This window comes from Ochotona princeps, chromosome 12 (genome assembly GCF_030435755.1).
Source record: "Ochotona princeps isolate mOchPri1 chromosome 12, mOchPri1.hap1, whole genome shotgun sequence".
Taxonomy (NCBI): domain Eukaryota; kingdom Metazoa; phylum Chordata; class Mammalia; order Lagomorpha; family Ochotonidae; genus Ochotona; species Ochotona princeps.
Window position 1 is genome coordinate 68,012,364 of NC_080843.1, and position 27,758 is coordinate 68,040,121.

The following is a 27,758-nucleotide window of genomic DNA, read 5'->3' on the forward strand; positions in this document are numbered from 1 at the left end:
CACACACACACACACTTGCACATGTACACACGCACACACACAGCCCCCTTCTCAGGCCAAGGGGATTCAAGTGAATGGCAAGGAAGTGAAATCAGGTGTGACATGGATAGATGGATGGAGGCTTAGAGTTTTGGCCCCCCTGCATCCCACACAATTGGGTTATTTTATTTTTTTTTTTTAATAGCAGCAACAACAAAACTTCAAGCCAAGTGCCATTAAAAAGCCTTACATAATTGTAGCAGGTTTGGGTTTCCTCTGGTTTGCGTTTTCTTGCCTCTTTGATAATCAGACGATCTGAAGAAAAGCATAGGATTTCAGGGGAGAATCCGCATGACAGACTCACAATCGGCCCATTCAAGGAGGTCTCTTTCAGGAGCTTAAACAGGATCTGCACCATTCTGAGTCTCTGGCTTTGCTACAAGGCTCCATTTAAACTTAACCCAACTTGCAGACTTAACTGATCCAGGAAGAACTGAATGTAGGCAGCCAGCTACGGTAGCTCTTTCCCCGCTGATAAGCGACTTGAGCACAATGGGCTTTAACAGTTCTTAAATGACTCCATTTTCCTTCTGTCTTTGAGATGTGCTGCTTATGTGGCCTTTTGTTCTTAATAAAATTTCACATGACTTGATTATTTTTTTTTGAAAGTATAAAGCAAGCGCAATGTTGAATCCCTAATTCCAGAGCGAAACTTTTAAAGTCATATGTTGTGTTCCCACAATTGAATTTAAGATAGTCTATATCCTTGATGATTAGATTATTGTCAGACTGGAAAATATGAGACTTTGGAAAGTTCTTGAAGAATGAAGAAAAAGTGCACTTCACTTCTCTTGGTGCAAGAAATTTTAAAAATACACAATTTTTTTTAATACTTTGCATTCCCCATGGACTTTTTGAAGACTTGTGGTATATTTTTAATTTAGAGGGAAATAAGCTCTGGTAGTACTTCAGCACTGAGCGCCAGTATTTGAACACTTCTGGTCATTTTCACTGCCTTACGTGACATTGCCAGTTCAGCTAACAGTTCAGTAAAACTGGCCAGGTCATCAACAACTGTGAAATGACCAAAGTGCTAATGAGGGAAGGTCCAAAAAGTGAAATTAAAACATGAGATTTTTTTTTGGTGCAAAACAAACATAGAAATAATAGAAATTCATGCATAGTGTTTTCAGAATGAATACACATTTCTGTGACCTTTCTCAGGACCTACTATACTACTGTTTCCTGTCAGGGCGTCCTTGGTTGTCCCAGAGTAGCTGGGGGAGGAGAGGGATCCCTGATATTAAATTGGAGTGGAGAATCCTCTGGGATATATCCGTTCATCACCCCACTGAGCGCAGGAAGTACCCACACTTTGCTTGCCTCTGAAGAGGCGTCCCCAAACTTTAGTTGGAACCGGAATCACTGGGATGCATGTTAAACATGCAACTGCTTGGGCCTTATCCCGGAGACCAATTCGCTCCCTGGGGATGAGAGTACGCATTTTTAACAAGCACCTCATTGAGGACCCTCGGGTGATTATCCAACTGTGGTAGGCGTCACTATTCTAACCTCCAGAGGAACCATCTGGGAGCCACACTGCCTCTCTTGCGGCACCTGTTGCCCCAGGGTGAGCAGGGACCCCCTTCAGCAGGAGGGACTACTGGGCTGATCTTCAGGGGTTGCAAGTGCAAGAGGTATGGGCAATGCCAGCTCCCTCTGCCCACTGCCCACCCTCCTACTCCCAGGAGCCTGCCTGGACTGGACTGGCTGGGGTTTGAGGATGCCTCTCACATCCGCCCCAGCTGTGTAATTAGAATTTCAGAGGGTTGTTATCTGTAGCAATTAATCCAACCGATTTCCCTCCCTGCCTCCCCCAGCCCCATTAAATGTAATTTTAGCCTTTCAGAAGCACAGGCCTTTTCCAAAAAGGATTTCCAATTAGAAGCGGATTCTTGAGAAATCTTTTGGGAACGACACATCTAAAGTGTGTGTTCATTTTGTAAGGATGGGAATTTTTCCTTGAAGATTGGTTGCCTGATGGTCAGGCCGCCAGGGAAAATAAGTGCTGGTGATGGGTGTGGGTGTCCAGAGCCTTTGCCTCGGGGGGCTGTTATGTGTTCAGTTTGCGGCATCCACCCCCGGATGGTTGGCGGACTTGATAATTATGAGAACTTAAGTTTTTTTTTTTTTTTTTTTTTTTTTTTTTTAATAATGATGAGAATGTTCGGACCTACGTCAGGCTGGGAAGAATGGCAGACTCCCATACAGTCATCACTCACCGCCAGTGTTATCAACTCGTATCGTCTCCTCAGCAGTTTTTTTCTTGTTCTTGGGTGTTGCGGGTGGTTTTTTTTAATGCCATGAAAGTGCTGGGATGGGTTGGATGTGACAGGATGTGCTTGGTGCCCGAGTGCAGGGTCCATGGGTGGTAACACACTGTGTCCTTCTCAGGAATGCGTTCCGGAAAACCTGGACCTGAAAAAGAAGATTTTTGCTCAGTTGGATCGCATGGTGGATGACCGAGTAGTTCTGAGTAGCTCCAGCTCTTGCCTCCTGCCTTCCAAGCTGTTCACCGGCCTGGCGCATGTGAAGCAATGCATCGTGGCCCACCCCGTGAGTGTGTCCTTCCGCTTGTAGTTGGTGCGCAATGGTTTTTGGAAGCGGTGCCCCCCCCCCACCTTGCACCAAAAGTTTCTTCAAAAAGTTTATGGAAATGTGTATTATGAGAAAAAAATGCTTGGATAGCAAACATTTTTATATCCAAACTTACATCTTCATCTTATGTTCTATGAACCTTTAAGAGAAGTTCATTTGAGAAATAGAAAAACAGAGTGGGAGAGAGAGGACAGGAGAGGGAGAGAGAGCGAGCGAGCCAGTGCGATCCTAATCCACTGGTTCATTCCCCAGATGCCTACAACAGCTGGGCTGGGGCTGAAGCTGGGAGCTGGCAGTGCGGTCTGGGCCTCCTGCCTGGTGGCAGCTTGTGGAGCTGTCATTTTCTGTCTGCCACGGTGCAGAGTCAGGAGCCAAGTGTCCAGCCCAGGCACACGGGTGTGGAACATGAGTTAGAGCTGGCAGGCCAAGTACCCACCCCTCATGGCTGTCTTCTTAGAGTGCGGTCGTTTTTAGTATACATGCAGTTATGTATCACCAGCATTTTACAAAAAAAGAGGTTGATCCAAAACTGTTGGACCGAATACATGAGGGCATGGAAAAAGCCAGGGTTTGAGCCCTTCATGGCCTGGTCCTTGACCAGGAAGCTGTGGGGGCTGACTGCTTAATAGTTCTGACGTAACTCTCCAAGGTAAAGGGCTTTGTTAAGCTTGCACAGCCCAGTGGGATGTCAGGGAGCTGCTGTGATGTGTATTGATAAGAAAAACTACAAAAACTGAACAAAAACAAGACTGAACAAAGTTGTGTTCGGTTCCGTCAATGCAGTCCACATGCTGCCAGTCTTGTCAAATGCCTGCTCTGCCTTCCACTCCTTGGATTCTGATCCAGGAAGTTGGATTTGCCTTCTTCCTTCCTCTTCCATCCCTCCATTCCAGTTAACTTGGCCCTGTTATTCACTGGGAGCATTTTATTGGAAAGGCAGATTTTACAAACATAGAAGGAGAGGCAGAGAGATTTTCTACCTACTGGTTAACTCCCCAAATTGGCCACATTGGCCAGGGCTGAGCTGATCTAAAACCAGGAGCCAGGAGCTTCTTCCTGGTCTCCCGTGAGGGTGCAGGGTCCCTCAGACATCCTCCAGTGCTTTCCCAGGCCGTAAACAGAGAGCTGGATCAGAAGTAGAGCAGCCAGGATACGAACCAGCATCCATATGGGATGCTGACAGTTGTAGCAGAGGCTTAGCGTGACAAGCCACCGTGCTTCCCCAGGGAGCATTTTATCTTCACACTGGACAACGAGTTCCCCACTGACCTGCAGCCACTCGGCAAATGTTCTTGAGGTTGATGTACTGATGTGAGCAAAGAGTAGCAAGAGCAGACATGTATGTCCTGACATGAGCTCAGCCTGACCTCGGGGAACCAGGACAGCCTGTTAGGGCAGGAAAGGAAACAGCTTAGTCTGTGCCAAACGTGGTAGTGTATAATGGTGGCCTCACCCCTGGCATCATCAGGTCATCAGAGGTCAAGGCTGGGGAGAAGCAATGCAGAGGAGCCTGGGTAGGATCTGGTGGGCCTGATGAAGGGAAGGGTGTTTGGGACTGGGGAGGGGCCAAGTTAAGACTTGAGACCGAGGCGTGGGGAATTGTGATCAGACCTGTGTGGCTGGAAAAACAGCCGTACTCTGACTTGAGGAGCAGTAGGAGGATGCCAGGAGGTGGGAGTATCCAGAAATGTGTGGGACCAGGAAAGTTTCAGAGCTTAGAAATATTTGTATGGAGTTCCCTGCTTTGAGAGACCCTAATCGGAAGACCTGGGCCCTGAGCTTCTGCATAGCCTGTGGCTTTCAGAGCATCATGCTGGTCTTCAGCTGTTTTTTTTTTTTTTTAAGATTTATTTATTTTATTACAAACTCAGATATACAGAGAGGAGGAGAGACAGAGAGGAAGATCTTCCGTCCGATGATTCACTCCCCAAGTGAGTGCAACGGCCAGTGCTGTGCCAATCCGATGCCGGGAACCAGGAAACTCTTCCGGGTCTCCCACGCGAGTGCAGGGTCCCAAGGCATTGGGCCGTCCTCGACTGCCTTCCCAGGCCAGTAGCAGGGAACTGGATGGGAAGTGGAGCTGCTGGGATTAGAACCAGCGCCCTTATGGGGTCCTGGGGCGTTCAAGGCGAGGACTTTAGCTGCTAGGCCACGCCGCCGGGCCCCTTCAGCTGGTTTTTGATTTTGGAACACTTGAGTCATTGGATTTCCCAGTTAGGGGTACCCACCTGTGGCCATAGAAGACCCAGAGAATCACTCTAAGAATGGACACCAGCTCAGACAGTGAGCCGAGCCCAGGGTGCTGGAAGACCTGCTTTGGGAAGGAAGTGAGGGCCTTTCTTAGGGGGAAGGTGGGGAAGAGACGGACATGGGGGTCACACACACGAGGCAGGGGGTTTTGTAAGGAACGAGTGACCAGGGTCAGGAATGGCTCTTTCTGAGCAAGAGCAGTTGAAGGGCATGGAGAGAAAAGGCGGAGCATGGATCCCTAGCACGTATTGCATGTTATGAAGCACACACAGCTGTCTGTTCCTGGATGTGGCCGCCTATGGATATACAGGGAGAGAGTGAAGGATGCTTATACAGTGCACGGAGACCCAGACCATGGACTGTTGAAGAGGCCCAGCCAAAGATACAACTCAGGTGCCAAGAGGGGCCTAATTGAAAGCACCCAAATATCAAGTCCATGAGACTTGCTCTCTGATCTCATGACGTACATGAGGGTATTTCAGAAAGTTGATTGGGGGACAAGGGAGAAGGGCAGTACTATGGTACAGTGGCTAAAGTTTCTGCCTGAAGTGCTAGCTTCCCATATGGGTGCCAGTTCGAATTTTTGCTGGTCTAACTTCTGATCCGGCTCCCTGCTAATGTGCCTGGGAAAGCAGTGGAGGATGGCCCAAGTGCTTGGACCCCTGCACCCCATGGGGGACTTGGAGGCAGCTCCTGGCTTCAGACTGGCCCAGCCGCAGCCATTAGCTAGTTTTGATACAGAACACTTGCCCAATCTTTCCATGGCCTGTGTGCCATGCTCTCGTGGGTGTCCACAGGAGGGACTGTTAGAAGCTGTGAGCCATGTACCAGATTGTAATGCCTGATTATAGTGTTGACACTTGGCCACTTCCGGTTTCTAATCAGTGTTTTTACTTTTAACATAACTAAAAAAAAAGAAAATTAACTGAATCAGATTGTTTAAAAGTTACCATCCACATTCCTTCACAACTTTGGCCATGTGCGATTCTGAACCACCCAATGGGTGAGACGACACTTGGTCACTTTCCCCTTGGTCACACCCAGCCCAGTGCTCTGTTGGGTAGTAACCTTTCTCTCCTCCTAGCCCAAGGTAACCGCCTTTCAAGTTTCATCCCACCAGCCTCTGGGGGTGCCAGAGAGGAAAACACCTCCCAGAAATTGGCCAGGTGGTTACTAGGTAATCGGGAACCCTTCAGTGGTTCCGAGGAGGGGCATGGGCAGTCGACCAAGGCGCAGCCCTCGGCGCTGGGCCTCTGCATGGGGCAAGGGATGAGGGAGAGGTCCCAGCATGGTGGCTGGTCACTGTCCCCACCCTGCACAGGCTCCCCGACACATCATCCAGATGTTCTCTTGGGCCCTCGGGCAGGGCTGGAGGCTGGATTTTTGGGTGTTCCGGGACAGGCACATCTGCTCAGCCCCAGGGTAGTCCGGATCAGGCCTAGTGCAGGCAGGCTAGCACAGAGCCTGGAGGGTAACTGAACACTCTGCCATGCTGAAGGCCCCGTGGCCAGGCATGTTGGTTGAGAACTGTCTGGAAGTTACCTTGGATCCCAGGCTGTTGTCACTTGGTGTATGTCGGGCTAAGCTCAGAGCAGCAGCAGGTTCCAGGTGGGCCTCAGACCTGAGTTTGGAACAGGATGGTTCTTTGCCTGCTGGATGAGCCAGGCTGGGTGGGCTCCCTGCAGCCCTGAACCACCAGGCCAGGACCTACCTATTTCCGTTGGGCAGGCCCCGGATGTACCCCAAAGCACCTTTTTTTTTTTTGGGACTCCACCTCCTGACTGACCCAGAAGCCATCTGGCCTTGTGTTGGCAGAAGATTAAATATTTGGCAGGCTTGTTGTCTGCAGAGCACATATGGGGCTGTGTGGCCATTGTACAGCCATGTAACTAGGGTTGTGGGTGATACATAGGAGTCACTATAGAATACTAAGCTCATGAGACATTATATATAATTATTGGTAGTATAACTGTGTATTATTGTAATGTTATATCTGTAAATGTCCCTTGAACTCATTCCTATATAGAGTGATAAAACGCACATAGCATCAAATGTAACACTTCAGCCATTTTTAGGAGCCCAGTTTAGTTCCCTGTCCACCTGCAAAATGTTTGCCTCTTCGTAAGCCTGAGACTGTGAACCCAATAGGTCCCAGCCAGGGCAACTACCCTTCTTTCTGTTTCCTGTCCCTAAGGATGGGACAGGCTCCTGTCTCAGAAATGACAGCTCCTGCTGGGATAAGTCATGGGGGCCGAGACCCAGGACAGGGTGGCTGTTGCAATGGCTGCTTTGAGAGATGTGGCTGGAATTTGCATGACTATACTCCCTGAAGACGGGATGGGAAGATGGGAGACGAGGCAGAGTCAGGGCCCAAGGATGTGTCTGCTGGTTCTAGCTTGGGTTGGGCATGCCACACATGCTCATTGCGACCTGGAGCCAGGAGGGGTTTCTGGGAACAAGGGTGCAGGTTAAAATGACCTCAGTGGGGTTTCACCTCGTGGTGCGTCCACAGGAGGGGGTCTGGTGCCTGGGTGAGACCTGTGTGGGACTTGAGAGTATCACCCGATTGTCCTCATGTCTTGGTGCTGGTACAGACAGATGCCAGTGACCGCTGTCGCCCGGGGACAGAGGGGGCAGAGAGGCTGTAGAGCCCAGCCCAGGGCACCAGTGGGCTGCGTGTACAAATGCTCTGGCATCATTTGTCTTGGCCCGAGTTTGCTTCCTGTGTTGAAAAGACCATGAGCTCAGCTTACACTGTTTACAGGCATGTGTCCCGTTTATATCATTCCATCTGCTTTAAAGAAGTTGCTTATTTGAAAGGTGGAGTGTCTCTCTCTCTCTCTCTCTCTCTCTCTCTCTCTCACACACATACACACACCTCCTCTTGTTCACTTCCCAAATGCTTGCAAATACTGGGAAGTGCAGGGAGGCAGTGTTGAGGTCGGGAACTGGGAACTTAGTAGGTTTTCATGCGAGCGGCAGGAACCCAAGGACCTGAGCCATCACTCCTGCTTTCCAGGGTCTGTGTTAACCCTGGGGATCAAAGCCAGGCATTCTGATATACAGCATGCAGGCAGCTTATCCCGCATCCCAACCACTAAGCTAAATGCTTGCTCCCATCCTGATTTTTAAAAAAGATTTATTTTGCTTATTTGAAAGGCTAAGTGACAGAGAGAGAGAAGAAAGAAAAAAGCGAGCTAAAGAATGAGAGATGAAGAATGAGAATGTACTTCCATCTATTGATTCATTCTCTGAATAGCCACAGCAGCCTGAGCTGGACCAGGCAGAAGCCAGGAGCCCAGAACTCCATCTGGGTTCCCATGTGGGTGGCAGGATCCCAAGCACTTGGGCTGTCTTTCACTGCTTTAGTAGGAAGCTAGATTGGAAGTGGAGCAGCCAGAATGCAAGCCAGCACTCTGCATAGGAACAGGCATCGCAAGCATGGCTTGATCCTGCATGCCCCAGGGATGGCCAGGCCAGCCTGATTTGTAGGAAGACTAGAGATGGAAGACTTTTATAAAAATCCAGCCAGAGGCTGGGGACGTGGCTGCAGCACTGACTTGGAATGGATTTGCTTGGACACTGAGGGCATCTTCTTGTTTCTGAAAAGGCTGGAGCTGGTGACAGTCAGGCTGGACAGAGAGCCCCTGCAGGCTGAGTTAAGCAAATGTGGAAGAAAATGCAGTGATGTTCTTCACTGTTGGCTGCAGTCACGTGGCTCTGCAGCGAGTTTGGGGTCCAAGCAGCGTTTCCCTCAGGTGTTTGATTATTCTGTGGGGGGACATTATTGCCCAATGCAGTTTCTCAGAGGGAAGCCAGGATATCAGAAGAGTTAAAGCCTGGGCAGCCAGTGCTGCCCCAGGGCCCGTCCCTGTGTGAGGGTGCCCTCCCCCATGGACGGATACCCTCGCTTGGTGGACACACCTCCCCTGGGCAGGTGCTCTCCCTCTGGGTGTGTGGTCTCACAGCCCGAGGCTGGCTGTGGGGTGAGACTACATGGTGCTGTGTTGCCTCTGGTGTCGAGAGCTAGATTTGGGGAGCAGATGTGAGAGGCGCAGCATGAAGGGATTTCAGGAAGTACCGAGTTCTGGGCAGGTGTGTGTGTGTGCTTTGAGTAATGACACAGGCAGCTGTCAGAGCCTGTAGGATTCTGAGGTGACCCTGGGGACAGAGACAATTGGCAGCAGAGGAACCTGTGGGAGGCTGGGGATCTGGATGAACCGTCACAGCTATATAGGGTGCTAAGTAGCACCTCTAAATTCCCAGATTACACAATCCAGTGCTCAAGCTCCCAAATCCATTTCTTTTTTAGTGGCTTTATTTGTGATCCTTGCGTAAGAGCCAAAGAAGTTTTCTTCCCCAAACAGGCATCCATGTGCCCCATTCCCCGCCCCCCCCCCCCCCCGCTGCCCCGGGGCCATTTGAGGCAGGTGAGTGAAGCCGCCTATCCATCCAGGGCCATCTCCTTGACTCTCTTCTCTGCTTTCTCCCAGGTGAACCCACCGTACTATGTCCCGCTGGTCGAGCTGGTCCCGCACCCAGAGACATCTCCCGCGACGATGGATAGAACCCACGCGCTGATGACGAAGATCGGACAGTCCCCCGTGAGGGTCCTGAAGGAGGTCGATGGCTTTGTGCTCAATCGCCTGCAGTACGCCATCATCGCCGAGGCCTGGCGCCTGGTGGAGGTACCAGTGCTGCGTTCCTTCGCCAACCCTAATGCCAGGCAGGGCAGTGGAAGCAGCACCCCAGGGAGCCCCAGGGGCTGGGAAGGTCTCGCGCTGCTCCTGAGTCCCAGGCCAAGCTTCGGAAGCAAATGGGCTCAATCAGTCTGCTGCTTCTCTCCTCCGTGTGCTGGTCCCCCGTGGCAGGCTCCTCTCCCGGCCACCTCAGCAGCACTGCACAGTCACCCGAAGGCACTCTGCCTTTTCCTAAATGCTCAGGTGTTACCGATAGTGTTTGTTTCCAAGTAGAAGAAAAATTGGATTTTGCATACATTTGTGTGGCCTGAAGGGATCCAGTTGTAATTCAGGAGTTTGAGGAAGAAATGAAGAGTCAGCATTGAATTTTTCTTGGCAGTAGGCTTGATTTTTTTATTCTCACTGTTGCTCCTTTCACAGGACGGGATGCCACCTGTTTACATAGCATTTGCATAGTCATGGATGATTATAAGTCATCTGAAGGTGACTTAAGGATATAGAAGGATTGCGTGTGTCCTATGCAAATACCGTGCTGTTTCCTAGAGGAACCAGAGCGTCTATCCATGGATGTTGGGATCCATGGGGGGGTCTGGAGCCAGTTCCCCAGGCCTGTGAAGGGATGACTGTGTATATATATATATATGACTAGCTTGATCCCTTAGTGGCAGGATTCTACACACAGCAGTTCAGAAAGCCGCTCAGTCTGTTTTTGTGTGTGAAGGACATGGTGCCCGGCAGGAGAGAGGTCATGGCAGCTCCAGGAGGTGGAGTGGAAAGGCTCAAGTCTGGGGCTTAAGCCATCAGGTACCCATTCTGTTTTCTGCCTGGTACCAACCCTGTGCTGCAGACATGGGGGACACTGGGAGATGGGGAGGTCTTCTGCAGGTGTCTGCACCTGGCAGGGCTGGCAGCTTCCTGCTGTGGCTTGGAGGAACCAGGAAGCTGGCTGGGCCCCGCCTTCCTTGGGCATGGTATTTCAGCTCCCACAGCCCTGGCCAGGCATGCGTGACCCTCCTGCTCCGTGTGCTGCTGGCATGTGTCACATCCCTGGGCGTTCATCCTCCGACCCAACCGCCCTCACACTGGCCACACGACAGCGTCTGTGGACTCGCTGGTTCAATCCGCCTATTGTCTCTGAACCTGCGAGATGTGTCGCTGGGGTTTGCCGTGTCTGCTGGTAGCTTTCCCTTCTTAGTCATCATAGGATGCCTGTATGAGGCGGTGCTGGGGTATCTTAAACAGACACTGAATTACCAGTTTTTCCTTGGAGCTCTATTTACAATACCTCTCTGTCATAGGAGAATAATTTAACAGATCAGAAGAAAAATTCAGTGAAACATTGTAAATATTTATTTGTTTGACAGTGCCAGAGACAGAAAGAAAGACAGAGAGAAGCAGAGAGAAAGAGAGAGAAAGAGATTGTTTATCCTCTGATTCGCTCCCCGAGTGGCCGCAGTGACTGAGGTGGACCATGCTGAAGGCAGGAACCTAGAATTCCATCTGTGTCTTCCACATGTGTGGCTGGGCCCAAGCACAAGCTATTCTTCTACTACTTTCCTTAGAAACTAGTAGGGAACTGAAATGAGATCAGAACAGCCAGGAATCCGATGGATGCCCGGATACGGAGTGCTGGTATTACCAGAAGTTTAACTTGCTGCACCACAACATGGACCCATAATTGTAGTTATTTTTTTTAAAAGCATTTTTTTTTTCACATTTTGTTGGTGAGGTGCTTTGGTGCTCCGAGTTCCTCTTGCTTTCACTAAACTGAAAGATGAGAGCCAACTCCAGGAAGAGTGTAGAGACGCTGACATAAGGGAATTAGGTGGGAGCATTCATACAGAACTGCATCTGCAGAAATTGGTTCTCTCCCCACTTTCTCTAGAGGTAGGAAGGTTAGAAAGGAGGATTGGAAGCAGTATCTCACCCACTTTTCCCATTCCTTGACCCTTCCTGTCTAAGTGGGGGTCCACAGGGAGCCTGCATCTTTCTGAACAATGTAAACATCATCCAAAATAAAATGAATCTATTAAAAAAAGGAAAAATATGGTGGAGCCTGGTGCAGTTGGGAAGTTCCAAGTGGGATTCTGGCATCTCCCTGGACTCTAGGAGCAGTGAAGGAGTCCAGCTGCCCACCTTCTGCCAGACGCCCTGGCTTCTCCCCGGGTCCAGGACACACTGCGTGCAGCTATTAGCTGGAAGCAGTGTTCTTGCTTCTGGTGCTCAGGGGTTGCTAACCTCTTGAGAAAGCCGATCTTGTGTTGGCTGGTATGGGAACTGATGGGTCTGCAGTTCCCGTAAGGAACCAAGTGCTCAAATCTAATAGGCTACAGGTGGTGGCAGAATGAGACGAGACCTACAGAAATCTCAAGGGTGTAACTGACGCCCAGTGAGTTGCCTTTGGTGAAAATCTCGATCTTCTTGTGAGATGTGTTTACATTTGAAAGGCAGAATTACAGAAACAAGAGGAGAGATGGAGGAGAGGGTTTCTGGTTTACACCCCAAAGGACCGCAGTGGCTGGAGCTGGGCTGCGCTGAAGCCAGGAGCCAGGAGCTTCCTCTGGGTCTCCCACATGGGTGCAGGGGCCTTGCAAGGACTTGGGCCATCTTTCACTACGTTCCCAGGCACACTAGCAGGGAGCTAGATTGGAAGCAGAGCAGCTGGGACGTGAACCAGTGCCCATATGGAATGCTGGCAATGCAGGTGAAGACTTAATTTACCATGCCAGGCTTCCAGTTTGATAGATCATATATTTCCGGAAAGATAAAGTTGCTCTACACATGATGAGGAGAAAGGCGCAGTTAGAAGCTGAAGGGACATCCTTTTTTTTTTTTTTTAAGATTTATTTATGTTTATTGGAAAGGCAGACATACAGAGAGGAGGAGAGACAGAGAGGAAGATCTTCTGTCCATTGATTCACTCCTCAAGCGGCCGCAATGGCCAGAGCTGTGACTATCTGAAGTCAGGAGCCAGGATCCTCTTCCTGATCTCCCACGAGGGTGCAGGGTCCAAAGCTTTGGGCCGTCCTCGACTGCTTTCCCAGGCCACTAGCAGGGAGCTGGATGGGAAGCAGGGCCGCCGGGATTAGGACCGGTGCCCATATGGGATCCTGGTGTGTGCAAGCTGAGGACTTCAGCCGCTAGGCTACTGCACCGGGCCCTGAAGCAGCAGTTTTTTGAGGCTGGGCATTAATAACAGTAGGACAGCCCTGAGCTCCCAGGGCGGGGCATGCTGTCAGAGGGGGCATGGGCGAAGTCTCTGTCCTGGAACCTCCTCTTGCCATCACAGCTGGGCCACCCAGAAGCTTCAGCAGGTACAGGAGGGCCAGGGCTTCTGAGCCTCCAGGAGGGCCCAGCATCCTTGAGCTTCCAGGGCTGACAGACAGAGCCATGTCCAGTCCCAGGGCTGCTGGAGAGAAGTATTTCCCACACATAGTGTATTAGCTACAGAGCACCTGCCACTTGGCAGTGCCCAGTGTGCCTGGCACAGTGCCAGCAGGTGGGTTGGTTTAGGGTGCCTGACTTCACTGTGTGCATTGCTTGGAAGAGAGCCCTGTGCCTCTCAGGTCATTTCCTGCTCAGATCCTGCCAGTCAGCAAAGGCACGCACCCTCGCAGAACCCCACCCTTGCCCGCTGCAGGCTGCAGACATGCCCACGCCATGGTGCAGTGAGGGTTCATGACGCCCCTCTGACTCATAGCTTCAGAGCCAGCAGAGCTCGAGTTGGTACCTTAGGGTGCTTCAACACTTGAATGTAGAACCGGGATGCTCCAAGCTTAACCACAAACCTTTAAACATCCCTATCGAAGGAGATGAACTAGGGGAATTTTACACTAAAATGTTTTGTACATTTTTAAGTTCAAAAAATCCAAAGGCCTTGTGACAGTTGTGTTTCTTTTGGGAGCGGAGGAGTGGAACAAAAAGACCTGGGCTAAACTCTGCTTGCAGCCAGAGCACCAGCCTGACTCTCGAGCCTTGACGGTCAAGAACAAAGTGGGTCTTGCCATGGGGGAGTTGCCCTCTCCCCCGAGCTGGCTGTGAGTGCTCCTGCTGTGTTAGTGTCTGCGATCATGGAGCTTGCCACTCTCCTTGAGCTGGGCACCCTCAGTGGTGTGGGCTGGGGCACTTTGATGGCAGGAGAGGACCAGGTGAGCGATAGCAGGGTGCTGATCCCCTAGCCTGTTAGTCCACGTGCCTCTGTCTGGGTGGTGGGTGAGCTGTGGGGAGGCAGGCGTGACCATCCCTGTCGCGTGTACATGAATAGCTCTGTGCAAACCAGACCCAAGCATAGATTTCCAGGGCTTCAGCTCCAAGTTGTGAAGTGAGCTGGGTTAGGAGGGATAGTGTTTGTAACAACGGCTTATGTTTCTTCCCAGTGTGGATGGGGCAGTACAGGCTGTTCCGCTACTCACGTTGATTGCTTGTCACTTGTTGAAGTGTCCTTGCCTACATGGAGAATCCCATTTGATCTTGGTGTGTCACTGTGTATTTTTATTTTATTATTTTATCTGAAAGATTTATTTATTGGAAAGGCAGATTTACACAGAGAAGGAAAGACAAAGATCTTCCATCCACTGGTTCACTCCCCAAGTGGCTACCATAGCCGAGCTAATCCTATCCGAAGCCAGGAGCCAGGAGTCTCTTCCAGGTCTCCCACATGGGTGCAGGTTCCCAAGGCTTTGGGTCATTCTTGACTGCTTTCCCAGGCCCAAGCAGGGAGCTGGATGGGAAGTGGAGCAGCTGGGACACGAATCGATGCCTATATGGGATCATGGTGCATGTAAGGTGAGGATTTAGCCACTGAACCATTGCACCGGGTCCATAACTGTGTATTTTTTATTTTTAAAGATGTATTATTTTTATTGGAATGTCAGATTTACAGAGAGAAGAGACAGAGAGAAAGATCTTCCACCCACTGGTTCACTCCCCAAGTGGGCACAATGGCTGGAACTGAGCTGATCCAAAGCCAGGAACCAGGAGCTCTTCTGGGTCTCCCACGTAGGTGCAGGGTCCCTAGACTTTGGGTCGTCCTCGATTGCTTTCCCAGGCCCCAAGCAGGGAGCTGGATGGGAATTGAAGCAGCTGGGCCAGGAACCAGTGCCCATATGGAGTCCCTGGCATGCAAAGCAAGGACTTTAGCCACTAGGCTACTGCGCCAGGTCGGTCACTGTGTGTTTTTAAAAACTATTTATTCAAGAGGCAGAGTGAGAAAGAGAGAGAGAGAAAGAGAGAGAGAGAGAGAGAAAGAGAGAGAGAGAGAGAGAAAGAGAGAGAGAGAGAGAGAGAGAGAGAGAGAGAGAGATCTTCCATCAGTCTGTTCATCCCATAAATGGCTTCAGCAACTCACACTGGACAGGGCTAAGACCAGGAGCTAGGAACTTCATCTCAGGCCCAGGAACCAATGACCTGAGCCCCCACTGTATTAACTGGAGCCTGCAGTCAGAGGCCGGAGTTAGAAACTAAGCCCAGGCAATCCAGGCCGAGACGTGGACATCCTATCCAAATCATTAGACCACGTACCTACATTCGGTTTCTCCTAATTAATTGATAGATAGTAATTGTATATGTTAGGCACAGTGTGATTATGCGCATACACATATTGTGAAGCAATCATATCAAGGTGATTGACACATCCATGACCTCATGTGGTTAGAGAATAGTGAGACCGTTTTAAATCTGAGCGGTTTTGAATTAGACAATACAGCATTACTAACCATGGCTGCCATTCTGTGCAGTAGAGCTTGAAAACCTGTGCCTTTTGCCAAACTGAAGCTTGTAGCTCAGGTGACAGCTTCCTATTTGTTCTCCAGGCCCTGCTGACCTGTGCGTGTGTGTACTGTGAATAGTGGTCCCACCGTTAAGTGGGTTTGCTGGTTCATGAAGTGATCTATTGCTCATGTTTTGGGTTTTTGTGTTTTGTTCTCCATGTTTGTCCCAATTTACATTCCCACGTGCTATGTTAGTCTTAGACATCGCAGGATTTGATTTGCTTATTTATGTTTTTATAAGGTTTTTTTTTTTTTTTTTTTAAACTCTGGTTTCATAGGAGAATTTGTCTGAGGGTATCTTTCTTAATTGTGTGTGTGTTTTTTTATCTGGATAGCAAGGTAATACTGGCTGCATAATATTGTTGTGAAGTTTTTCTTCCTGTTTTCTGGAGGAAATTGTGTTGATTTTTCTTAATTCTTTGAAATGTTTCATGGAGTTCTTCAGTTGAACGAGCTGGGCCTGCAGAGCTGTGGAGTCAGTTTCTTTAGCGGTTGTGGATCTATTTGGATTGTCCTTGTGACTTTGGAAAGATTTGTGCACTCCTTCTCGGCTCTTGAGTTACACGTATGCAGCTGTCACGACTGCATTCTGGCTGTCCTTTGGTGGCTGTGGGGTCTGTGGTGACATCTTGGGCCTCTGGGGCCGCGGGGTCTGTGGTGACATCTTGGGCCTCTGGGGCCGCGGGGTCTGTGGTGACATCTCGGGCCTCTGGGGCCGCGGGGTCTGTGGTGACATCTCGGGCCTCTGGGGCCGCAGGGTCTGTGGTGACATCTCAGGCCTCTGGGGCCGCGGGGTCTGTGGTGACATCTCTGGGGTTCCACTCCTGATGCTCATGACTTGGGTCCACTCTCATCTTTCCTGGCTTGGTAGCTGTTCATCCATTCTCTTTTTGAGAAACAACTTTGTGTTGCTCTGCTGTTGGTTTTGCTCTGCTGTTTCCCTGTTTTCACCTCAAGTCACTAACTCTGGAGGGCATCACAGAGAAATTCTAAGAAATACAATGGTGGGAGCTACAGAGGGGATCCCCAAGGAGGGGGACTCGTGGGGTGGGAGCTACAGAAGGTCCCCAAGGAGGAGGACTCGTGGGGTGGGAGCTACAGAGGGGGTCCCCAAGGAGGGGGAGTTGTGGGGGTGGGAGCTACAGAGGGGGTCCCCAAGGAGGGGGACTCGTGGGGTGGGAGCTACAGAGGAGGTCCCCAAGAAGGGGGACTTGTGGGGTGGGAGCTACACTGCTGACATTGTTTCTAGGGCAGAAGAAGGTGCCTGGAAGAAGCACTTCCTGCCTTATTGATGGACCTGTTGCTTGTTGGCCGTTTCTCCCACGTAGCCCTGTGGGTGCCTCAGGCAGTGAAATGGGCATGCAGGTGTCCATGGGGCCAAGGGCTGGGTTCTGGCTCACAGATGTTTGTCCCATTTTGTTCCTCTTTGAGGTTGGCTTCAGATTGAGGACAGAGAGGCCCTTGGCCAGATGGACTCATCTGGCCACAGTCTGGCAACATTTACTTCCTGTGCCAGAGAGGGGGTCCCTAGGAATGGGAGTGTCATTTCAAGCTGTTGTTCTTGAGGCGTTAGCCCAGTGAAGAGGCATGTGGTGATGAGCTGGCTGAGTTGGTTGCCTATGTATGTCTCCCCACCAGGGCAGTTGGGTGGAGGTGCCAGGGTGAATCATGAAGCCACGGGTTCCCAGCCTGCCAGTGTGTTCCGGGGTGAGCTTGGGAAACTGCTTAGCCTGGGTTTTGTGTATCCCTCAGGGTCCTGTACTGGTCACACTGGATCTCTGTTCCCGGGGTCCTGTGAGGGCCAAGGGGACACATCCCTTCTGCCCTGCTCAGGTTCACTGAAACAAACTTCTGATCGATTCAAAGGAGGAAACTCAAGCACACATGGGCAGTTGGGCACCCCGTGGCCCCCTGACACTCCCATGCTCGGGGTCCCTGTTTCAGGGAGGAGCGGTGTGGGCCATTTCTGAGGGGTTGCAAGTGAACAGTAAGGGGTGTAGATGGGTCCTGTCACTAAACATAACTTTGAGAATGGCTCCTTTTGGAAGTTGAGTTCCTTTTGGAACAGCTTGTGATGGTGTCTGTCCTGGTGTGTACTGCTGTCTCCCTCCCACCGTGTGAGCTGAGTTATTGTGATTTTAGGAAGGGCACCGAGGACAGGCGGCTTCCCTTTGGTGGGTCCAGCCTTTTGGGAGTCAAGGCTCTTCCAGCATCTGTGAATCTCCCAGGGCCTTCAGTTTAGAATAACCGCACACAGGGTGTTGCATTTTGGAGTATGCTTCTGCAGGCCCTGTGGCTTCAAGCTGTAGAAATCCAGCCTCCTGCTTTGCTGTGTGGTGTGAGGACAAGACTTTCAAGGATTCCAGAACTTTTGCACTGAGCGCAATGCCACAGCTGTCATCAAGGATGACGCCAGTGGGCCAGGCCAGGCCATAAAGCTGGTGTGAAGCTGTCTCATGGTCAGCCCGTTCAGGGGGTTCTTGGAGAATGTTGTGTTCGGCAGGATCCCTCGGGGGGCAGGGAGACTTGTCAGACCCTCGCAGCAACCCTGGAGTGGCTAGAATCTCAGAGCTTACAGAGTACTTCCTGTTTCACATCACTTTTGGAGAGTTCCAGATGGGTTAGACCGGGAGCGAATGCTGTTACTTGCGCTTCCGCAAACCAAGAAACAGCCGGCACAGCCAGGTGGGTGGTCCAGGGAACGCTCTGCTCCAGTGCCCATGTTCAGGAAGCAGGGGCCAGAGCGGGCTGCATCTTGCCCACATCAGATGAGGGCACAATGGGACTCTAGACCAATATTTGTCATGTGGCCGTGAGTTAGGGCATGGGGCAGATCCTGGTGTGAAAGTAATGATGACCAAGACAACAGTATCAGGACGCTCCTCCTGTCTGCACAGGCGTGGGTCTCCCTGGCAGACCTGCTGCAGGTGGAGCCCCCCAGGTCCTGTCACGGGGCCTTAAACCAGAATCTGTGCTTCGGTAAGCCCTGGAGGTCCTTCTGTGTGTCCCCATAGGAGGAACCCTGGCTGCCATGATTCCCAAAGCTCTGGCCTCGGGTTTTTGTTCTATTGAGCGTCACATGTCCTAAGGCAGACTTCTGTTTGGGTTCATTTGAACACCTCAAAGCCTCATATATGTTGCATTTCAGGGATACATCTTCATTTGATAGACAACATTTTTTTTTCTTCCTTCACTGAACACTATGTACGCATGCAGCTTTCCGCGAGTAGGCTCTTCTCGTTTCAATGCGCTGTGGTGTTTTTCGCCTGCCCTGTCGGTGTCTCTTCGGGCTCTGTTCTTCCTGCCCCTGTGGCTGCCTGCCTTGCTTCTCCCACTTTCCATAGGTATGCCAGCTTTGGTTGAAAGCCCTCACCTGGTCACTACACAGCTGTGATTCACAGTTCTGGCTGAAGAGAGTGAGGGCCTCTGGTTATCCCCAAGCAGGAGTGCGGTGTGTTGAACTCACTCTTCCTTATAGCACAGATGGAACTCACACACAGACATGGTGGCTGGCAGTGCCACAGGACTGAGAGGCGCTTCCAAGCGGAAGACACTCCTGGCCCGACCCTGGTTCCTGGTGCATCTGTTGGATTGCAGGGATGCACATGATAAATCGGGCTTTCAGGAGTCACGGACCTGGGTGGGCAGCAAGAGCTCCCTGGCAGAGGAGCAGAGCAGAAGGGCACTGCCAGGCAGGGCGTGTCCTGCCTGCAGCTCAGAGAGGCCAGGTCATGCACCGGAGGCATGGGCCTGAAGACCAGTTATCTCTCTGCTAGGAGTTGTGATGTTCCCATTGTAAAGTAAGTCACAATGTGCCTTTACCAGTCAGGAGGTAGCACAGCGGGAGCTGTTGAGGGGTTGCAGGCCTCCCAGTTTTAATTGTGCTGCTGCAAATGCCTCTTCCGTTTGTCTCGCATGGCTGGGTTCACTCAGGAGTAGGTATCCTTGGTTTGCGTGTGTCCCCTTAGGAGCCGCTGTCAGTATGCATTCTGTTCCCCGCGTTCACGGGAGCCCCCCTCCTGCCAGGAAGTGTCCTTCTTACATGCCTCGCCTTCCGAGCAGGAAGCTGCCCGTGTGGGCTGGCCTTTCCTGGCAGCCCCCAGGAAGCCCCATCTTTCCTGTGATGGCATCCACTGTGCAGCAGGGGTCGTGGAACCCATGGAGTAAGGCCCACCCACCGCCAGCTACTTAGACTTTACATGCTGGCAGACACAGGAGGGGCAGAAGGTGCTGGGGCAGGCGCAAGCTCCAACCTGCTCCCCTGGCTGTGGGTTCAGGGAGAGCGGCGGCAGCCTTATGCGGGTCAGCAAGAGCAGGTGTGCTCCACACAGCTGCGTGCAGGCCTCCACAGGTGGGGCTGAGCCGGAAGCATTATCGTAGAGAGAAGAATCCTGGCAATGCCGTGCAATGCTCGGGGCTGCGGCTCACCTGGGCTGTGCCGAGTTGGGAGATGTCGAGGCTTGAGTCAACTATTACAGCAGCGACCCGGGCAATGTCTGTCTGTGTGCCTCGTGGCAAGAGTCACGTCGGGGTCCCGGTCCTGCACAGCACACCCTCAGCTGGAAGGTTTTATGGATTTTTAACATGAAAACTTCACACACCTAGGGTTCCCTCCCCGCCAAAATAATGTATAAAATGTCAGGATGAGTTTCTTCTTGTGGGGCTATCTCTCCAAACTGCCTCTCTTCCCACTGCTGGAAGCCTCACTCCCTGCCCATGCAGGTGACAATCGTCCCACTGGAGCCTCCGAGAACTAGTGCCAGGACTCCCCTTGTCCCCAACACCAGGACCCTCAGCTGCTCAAACCCTTTTCGTGGAAAGGTGTATCCTCTGCAGAGAATGTGGGCGCATCCTCCTCAGACTTCACCTCACCTCCAGATGGCTTACCAGGCCTAACACAACGTCAAGGTCAAGTTCTTGGTTGCTATGCAGTGTTGGCTGAGGAACGCTGGTAACAAAAAGTGTCCATGTATGTCTGGTACAGACACAACTTTGTGAACATTTTTGGGTTGGAGATTGGTTGAACCTGCAGGCCTATGGCAATGGAGAAATGACTTGGTAGAGTCATTTGGCTATTCCTTATACACGCCTACCTGTGATAAGGCTTACTTTATAAACTAGGCACAGGACGAGACAACATTAACAGCAAAGGAGATCTTTTCTAACCATGTACTGTAATAGTTATTTAAAAGTCCGAGCATCGTTTGTTTCTGGTGTTTTTCACCTAATATTTTGGACCTCAGTTGACAGGTGATCCCAACCACGGGAGGCAAGCGTTATGGCTGAGGAATGTCCTCGGTACCCATTTGCCCAAGGCTGGTGCCGCCCGGATGAGATCCCCACGCTCCCAGCTGAAGTGTGCCTGGGGCTGCTGAACCTGTGTCTTTCCTTTCTCCCTCAAAATCCACCCAGAACAAGATTTTCTAGAGTGTTTGTGCACCGTTCCTGCGTGCCTTATTCCAGCTCCTGAAAATATAACCCAGGACCGACTGCAACATGCTCGCCTGTCTAACTCTGCTGCACACGTCCCAGGCCCAGCCTCCAATGTCCATCTGTCCTCCGTACTTCCCTCTTCCCCGAGTCAGCACGGTCAGTGCGTTTGTGCCAGTGTGCGTGGCCAGAGGGCATTAGGGAGTTTTCTTGACTGGAACTCTCCAAGTCCTTCTCCCTGGGAAGTAGGCTGCAGCCCAGCCTGGCTCCATCATCATTATCATTTTTGTTACATCATCCTGGCACAATCCATGTGCCACTTCTTTTTTTTTCTTCCTAAGGATTTATTTATTTGTATTTGAATGGCAGCTATACATCAGAGAGAGAAGTAGAGAAATGGAGAGGGAGAGAGAGAGAGAGAGAGAGAGAGAGAGAGAGAGAGAGAGAGCTTCCATCCAGTGATTCCCTTCCCGGATAACCACCAATGGTGGCAAGGGTTGGGCTAAGCTGAACACAGGAGCCAGGAGGAGCTTCAACATCTGGTCTCCTACGTGGGCAGCAGGACCCACACACTTGGGCCATACTTGGGCCACACTTGGGCCATTAACCTGGAAGTAGAATAGCCAGGACACGAACCGGTGCCCATCTGCAATGATTTGGCTGGCTGTGGCGTAGCATATCCCCTGTGCCACCTTTGTGTAGAGTGGGCACTTACGCTGTTTGGTCCACATTTCTGTAAGAAGCTTTATCTTCAGAGGACCTGTCCATCATGAGTATTGCTGCTCTTGGGTATTGTCAGTGAGAGCAAGCTTGCTCACATCCCTTCAAGAGGACGGACCCTTTTGGAGGCTGTGTTTGGCTTTAAGGTCAAGATCTGCCCTTTCTCTTAGAATCTGTACATACTGTTGTTTGTATCTGGGAAAAACACTGCCATGTGCATTGTAAACTGTGAAAAATTATACAAAAAACTACTACTGTTGGGGCCTAGAAAGCTCTGGAACATTCCTCATTAGTGCAGCCTCTCTTTCTTATTCCCTCCTATTTTTTGGTTTGTTTCTATTTTAAGCTTTTATTTTAAAGAAGAATCAAAAAGGGGAAAAATACTTACTATGTGTTCCCTTCCTTGAGTTCAAACTACTTTCTCTTTTTTTTTTTTTGTTCATGTCCAGTCTTGGCTAGGAACATTTTGCTTGTATTTTCATTCATTCTCAGTGACATCATGGTAAGTCATATAACTGATTTTTTTTTACTCTATTTTTTCCACTGTTGGGAGTTGTTTTGAGGTAGTTCCAGGTTTTCTGATGCCTCCGTGAGTCCCTTTGTACCCACAGCCTGCTTCTGCAGACTTACCAGGGACCCTGTGTCCTAGGCACGGCCACCTGCTGCTTGGGAGGGGTGGGGCTGTTGCCTGGCAGGGGCTTCTCATCTTTTCTCCCCTGACTGGAGGCTGCAGACAGCACGGTGGTTTTATGGGTCTGAGTCAGGAACGGTCCTGTTGCATCAGGTAAGTGCTGTGCTCAGCCAACTCTCCCACGACTGGCAGAACCCGCCCGAGTCACTCTGCAGGAATGTCTGCGCACTGGTAGACCTTGGCAGGAGGCCTGGTGCTCACACACCTGACCGCAGGCCTGTGAGTAACGGTGGGCCGGGCAGCCCTCAGCCAGCCTTTAGTTTCTCCTTATTAAGCGCTCCTCGGTGCCCCACTTCGTCTCTGGACGGTGCTGTGGGTGCTCTTGGTTGGCTCAGACCCTTAGGCTCTTGCTAAGGAGCCAGTTTCTTATAAAAGATGCCCAGCATGCACAGGTCATGTGCATTGTATGTATCGAATGAATAATTCATACACAGAGTGGTCTTTAAAATGATGGTTTAGTGTGTGATGAGGAGCTTGGACCAAGAGGCTCTACAAGGCTCAGCCTGGTTCTGGTCAGCTGCTCCTGAGAACCCCTGGAACCAGCGTGAGGGGTTCTCCTTCCCCCAGGTCTGGAATGCTGCTCTTCTGGCCCCATGTGCGATGACTCTGAGGTTGGAGGTCTCCGAGAGGAGCGGTGCAGTAGCCTGGCTCATGCTTGAGTTGCATCTTGATGTTTCGAAGTCCTCGCATGTCTCTGGAGAGGGGGAAGTAGTAGCTGCAGACAGGTGTACCCGTGGCCGGTACTGCTTCTCCTGGGCCTTGAAGCCAGAGATGGAGGGAGCGAGCCCAGCGCCTCCCTCGCGCCCCCCTAAGAGGACGGAGGACGACCATGTCTCCTCACTGTCGCAGTTCCCTCTCACTCGGACCCGAGCTCAGGCTCTTTCTACTCCCTGTCCTTTCTCATCTTGGAGACAATAGGCTTATGGCCAGGCACTCCTTAAAGAGAGCTGGAAGGACTGGCATAAAATAGCTGCATCTGCATGCCTGGGTGGCAAGTCAGCTCCTGGTGGTGGCTTAAGTTACAGGAGTATTTGCACAAGAGGAGCTTGAAAACTTGGGAGCAGATATGGGGAATGTAAAGCAAAAGAAAATCGAAGAGCCGATGCTAGGAATTGGTAAACAAACTATTGAACAAGGAAAGATGGCATGAAAAAGAATGCTGGCAACAAATGAGGACATGCAAAGGAAATAGAAAGAATGAATCAGAAGGGCCCGGTGTGGGAGCCTAGCAGTGAAAATCCTTGCCTTGAACGCCCCGGGATCCCATATGGGCGACGGTTCTAATCCCGGCAGCTCCACTTCCCATCCAGCTCCCTGCTTGTGGCCTGGGAAAGCAGTTGAGGACGGCCCAAAGCCTTGGGACTCTGCACTCGTGTGGGAGACCAGGAGGAGCTTCCTGGCTCCTGGCTTCAGATCGGCTCAGCCCCAGCTGTTGCAGTCACTTGGGGAGAGAATCATTGAACTGAAAATCTTTCTCTCTGTTTCTCCTCCTCTCTGTATATCAGACTCTCCAATCAACAAATAAATCTTTATTAATAAATAAAAAAGAATGAATAAGACAGTTAAATATAGGGAGGGGCAATGTGATGTAGTGGGTTAAGCTTCTGCCTGGAATACCCTCATTCCATTTCTGGGTTCCTAGGGTTAAGTCTCACCTCTGCATTGGACCCAGATTCCTATTGTTGTACCTGGAAGGCATCAGATGATGGGCCCAGTGCTTGGAGAGCCAAGTGAGTTCCTGGCTCCTGGTTTCACCCTGGCCTCTCCCTAACTGTTGTAGGTATCTGGAGAGTGAAGCAGAGGATGGAAAACCCCCTTCCCTACCAGCTCTGCCTTTCAAATATATGAGCCACGCATCAAAAACTAAATGTGAGAACAGACACAGGGTAGATATGGGTGTGGAGGCATTGCGGATCACCTTGCCTTGAGTGGAGGAGCTCATTGTGTATTGCCTTGGCGGGCTGTGTGGTCTACTGAGAGGCCTTGCAAGACAGCCCGGGTTTCCCCGAGAAGGGAAACAAGCTGCCTGGGCCGGCAGTCCGAGCACCCGGCCACACGAGGCTGGCACCTGCCCTTCCAAGGGCCTGTCCTGCAGAGCTCAGGCTCGTTGGCCCCTCGGTCACAGAAGTCAAGTCCTTGAAAGAGATCTTCGGATATCCACGTGTGGATCTGCGTATGCAGTTGGTTCTCCATAACTGTGGGCTCTGCTTCCATGAGTTCAGCTGCAGATCTGAAAGATTTCCCTCTGGGAAATTGTATCTACACAAGCACATACAGCCTCTGTGGTGGCCGTTACTCTACGCAGCACACAGGGCCTGGTGTAGAACCTGTGTTTGAGCTGACCGTGATCTTGGTGTTCATTGCTTTACAGGAATTTTTAGGACTCTTCAAGCCACACTGAGTATGGGTGACTTGACGATTGTCCTGCACAATGGAGAGCAAGCTGATAGCTTTAACCACGGAAGCACCAGGCTAGGGGAGGGTGCCAGTCTCGGCTCAGGCTCACCATCGCCCCGAGGAGTCCCTTGCTGGCCCCTGTTCCAACAGGGCACTTGTTCCTGCTCACTCTCCCTGCACAGTTGCTCACTGTAATTGTCATGCTGGTGTGAGGTCACAGAGGCGATGGGCTGGGGGTGGAATTCAGCTCCAGCAGCAGAGTTGAGCAACCTGAGCTTGACCGTTCACTAGACACGAGAGCTGTTGGCCAGGCCCCACGAGAGCAGGGCAGAGTGCAGTACCTCCCGGCCAGGGCACTGCGGCCGTCTTCTTCCCCTAGCCTTAGTTTCCTGGTGAAAAGTCAAGCTTTGAGAGCCACACTTGAGGAGTTCCAAACAGGCAGGAAAAAGACGTGTCAGAGCAACTCCCTTGTCTGGTGCGCCCACTGCTGAAGACGGGCAGCCTGGGTAGCAAGCAGCAGAGACCCGACACATCTGAGGTTGGAGGGAGTGTGGCCCCTTGTGAGCGACACAGCCTGGAGATGCCCTCTGGGCTTGAGCTGGGGTGCAGGGTGCAGTCGGCACAGGCAGAGGGATTACTCATGGTGGTTCACCCTCTGGATATATATATTTTTAAAGTGTATATTGTCATTGCCCCCCTCTTTTTCTTTTAGTTTTTCCGTATTTGTTTTTATTTCATTTGAAAAGCAGAGCATCAGAGAGAGAGAGATGTTCCATGTACTGGTTCATTCCCCAAATGCCCTTAGTATTTGGTGCTGGGCCAGGCCAAAGCCAGGAGCCAGGAACTCCATCTGGGTCTCCCATGTGGGTGGCAGGGACCCAAAGGCCTGAGCTGCCCCCCGCTGCTGGCTGTGGTGCATGTTAGCAGTGAGCTGGCATTGGGAACAGGGAGCTGGCATTGGGAACAGGGAACTGGGACTCAACCAGGCACTCCCCTATGGGTTGTGGTGTCCCAAGCACCTCCTTAATTCCAGCTCCAGTGTTTAGCCCCTGGTTTAGATAATTTGACATCCTAAAAAAATCAGCTCTAAAAATATTAAACCCAGTTTAGTAAGGACAGAGCCAAGCCAAACTGCACTACGAGCAAGGATGGCTTCCAGGTTTACGTGCTTCGTAGTGTGACCACTACAGTGCAAACTTGGCGCTCCTGGAATGTTGATCTGGAAACTCAGGCTGAGGGAGAGTCAGCAGGGCCTGCCTGGCTGCCTCAGGCAGCATTCCAGAGCCCAGGGGGCGGAGGAAGGAGCAGCCAAGGCCATCAGGCAGCCTGGAGAGAACTGCAGCCACTCTCCCTGTGCCCTCAGAGCCAGTGTGGAGGATGAGGAGGCTGGCCAGGAAGGCCTGTGGCTCCCGGAGGGCTCTTGCAGGGGTCTGAACACTCTCCGGGGACCGTCTACAGATGATGTCCTCCACTGTGACATGCCTTCCTCTCTCAAGCTTCACTGTGAGAACAGAAAGGAGGCACTGGAAGTTGAGCAAACGGAATCAATTCATTTGCCCTGCTTAGTGGTCCAGAGAAGCAGGTGGTAGGAGGATTTAGAACTAACAGGAAACCCAAGATGGCGCTGCCACACCCACTTGGTGCCCCACACCCAGTGCTGGAGAGGACAAGGCCAGATGTGTGGGGAGCTCTTCCAGCCACTGTGAGTGGATCTGGGGTGGACACTTTTCAGGGCAGCAGGAGAGGGAAGACTGTTTGCCCTAAGCCCAGTGTTTCTCCTCCCACCACACCTGGAGGAGGCTCCTGGCTACCCAGTGTGCGGGAGCCACACCCCAGAAACAACTGTTCAGCAGTCGAGGAGGGAACTTTTATCCAGCAACAAGAATAGCCCAATCAGGGCTGACACTGCGGCACAGCACGCTAAACCTCTGAGGCACTGGTGCTCCATTGGATGCCGGTTTGAGTCCCAGCGATTCCACTTCCAATCCAGCTCCCTGCTAGCACATCTGGGAATGCAGCAGGTCCCTGCCATCCGTGTGGGGGATCCTGAAGAAATTCCTGGCTCCTGGCTTCAGATTGGCCTGGCTCCAGGGAGAGTGAACCAGTGGATGGAAGCTCTTTCTCTCTGTTTGTTGTAACTCCGTGTGGTGTGGAGGCACAGAGGCGCCATGTGAGTACGTGTGCTTTGCGACTCCATGGAAGGGAGGCCAGGGACAGGCAGGTAGCCAGCTGCTGAGGAATGCAGATGGACCATCTTTGAAGTAAGGAAGTGGTGATGACAGAGGCCCGGATGTTTGCCTGCAGGCAAGAGGGAGGAGGGTGCCGTGACCAAGAGGGGTGTGCTAGTTCCAGGGTTGGCTTTGTAATCACTCGTGGGAGTGGGTTGGGGAGGGGAGACTCATGACTATCTTGTGTATTTATGTCACACACACACACACACACACACACACACACACACACACACAGAACTATAGTATAAAGTGACTCCTCAAAGCTGAGCCGCCCGGACAGGTTGGTCAGACTTGCCCCTTGCCAGCGGCAAAGCTCTGTCTTTATCTTGGTTCTTGACTCCTCCCTCTGCCCCTCCTCCCCACTGCAGATGGACTGGGTGATCCAGTGCCCGTCAGACCCGAGACTGCCTGCGTGGCTCCCTTGGCAGGTGGAGTGCTGTAGGGGTTACAAATCCTACTTCTGTCTCAACTTTGGGAGCAAGTTCTGTGGCTGTCTTTCTTAGATGTTGGAACTGGGGAGGCCCCAGTGAGCTGGGACAGCCTTCTGGAGCTCCCTGGAAGGCAGAGGGCATCTCTGGGCCACAGGGCCATGCTAACTCCTCCGAACCCTCCACTAGGCTGAGGGTGTTCCTCCACAGTATGACACCAAGTGGCCTTTTCAGGGAAGGCAAAAAAATGTGCTAATAGCCTGGGGTGTAGAAGCCCCATCTGGTAGGTGCTGATCTCAGCCGTTTAGGTCTGTGGTTCCCACAGCTGCCTACCAGAAAGGAGGCATCTGTGCCCCAACAAGGCCTGCCTCGGGCCTCATAGTGCCAACTGCAGGAGCACTGGCTCAAAGAAGCTGAGCTGTGGTGACAGAATGCCCAGCAGGCTGCCTGTCTGACTGTCTGATGGCTTCCCTCTTGTCTCTCCTCCTAACGGACGGAATCCCAAG

The 27,758-nt window shown here is 51.6% G+C and overlaps 1 protein-coding gene across 2 annotated transcripts in view; it reads left to right on the forward strand.

The window, feature by feature from the left end:
- The window catches only part of CRYL1 (crystallin lambda 1), a 105,532-nt gene that overhangs the window by 69,973 nt on the left and 7,801 nt on the right, over positions 1-27,758 (forward strand). The window contains exons 4-5 of one of the 2 annotated variants that reach the window (XM_058670988.1): positions 2,434-2,595; positions 9,381-9,575. In XM_058670988.1, coding sequence (XP_058526971.1) covers positions 2,434-2,595; positions 9,381-9,575 — 357 coding nt within the window. The remainder of the gene's footprint in view (positions 1-2,433; positions 2,596-9,380; positions 9,576-27,758) is intronic. The other variant, XM_058670989.1, reaches the window with a different exon arrangement.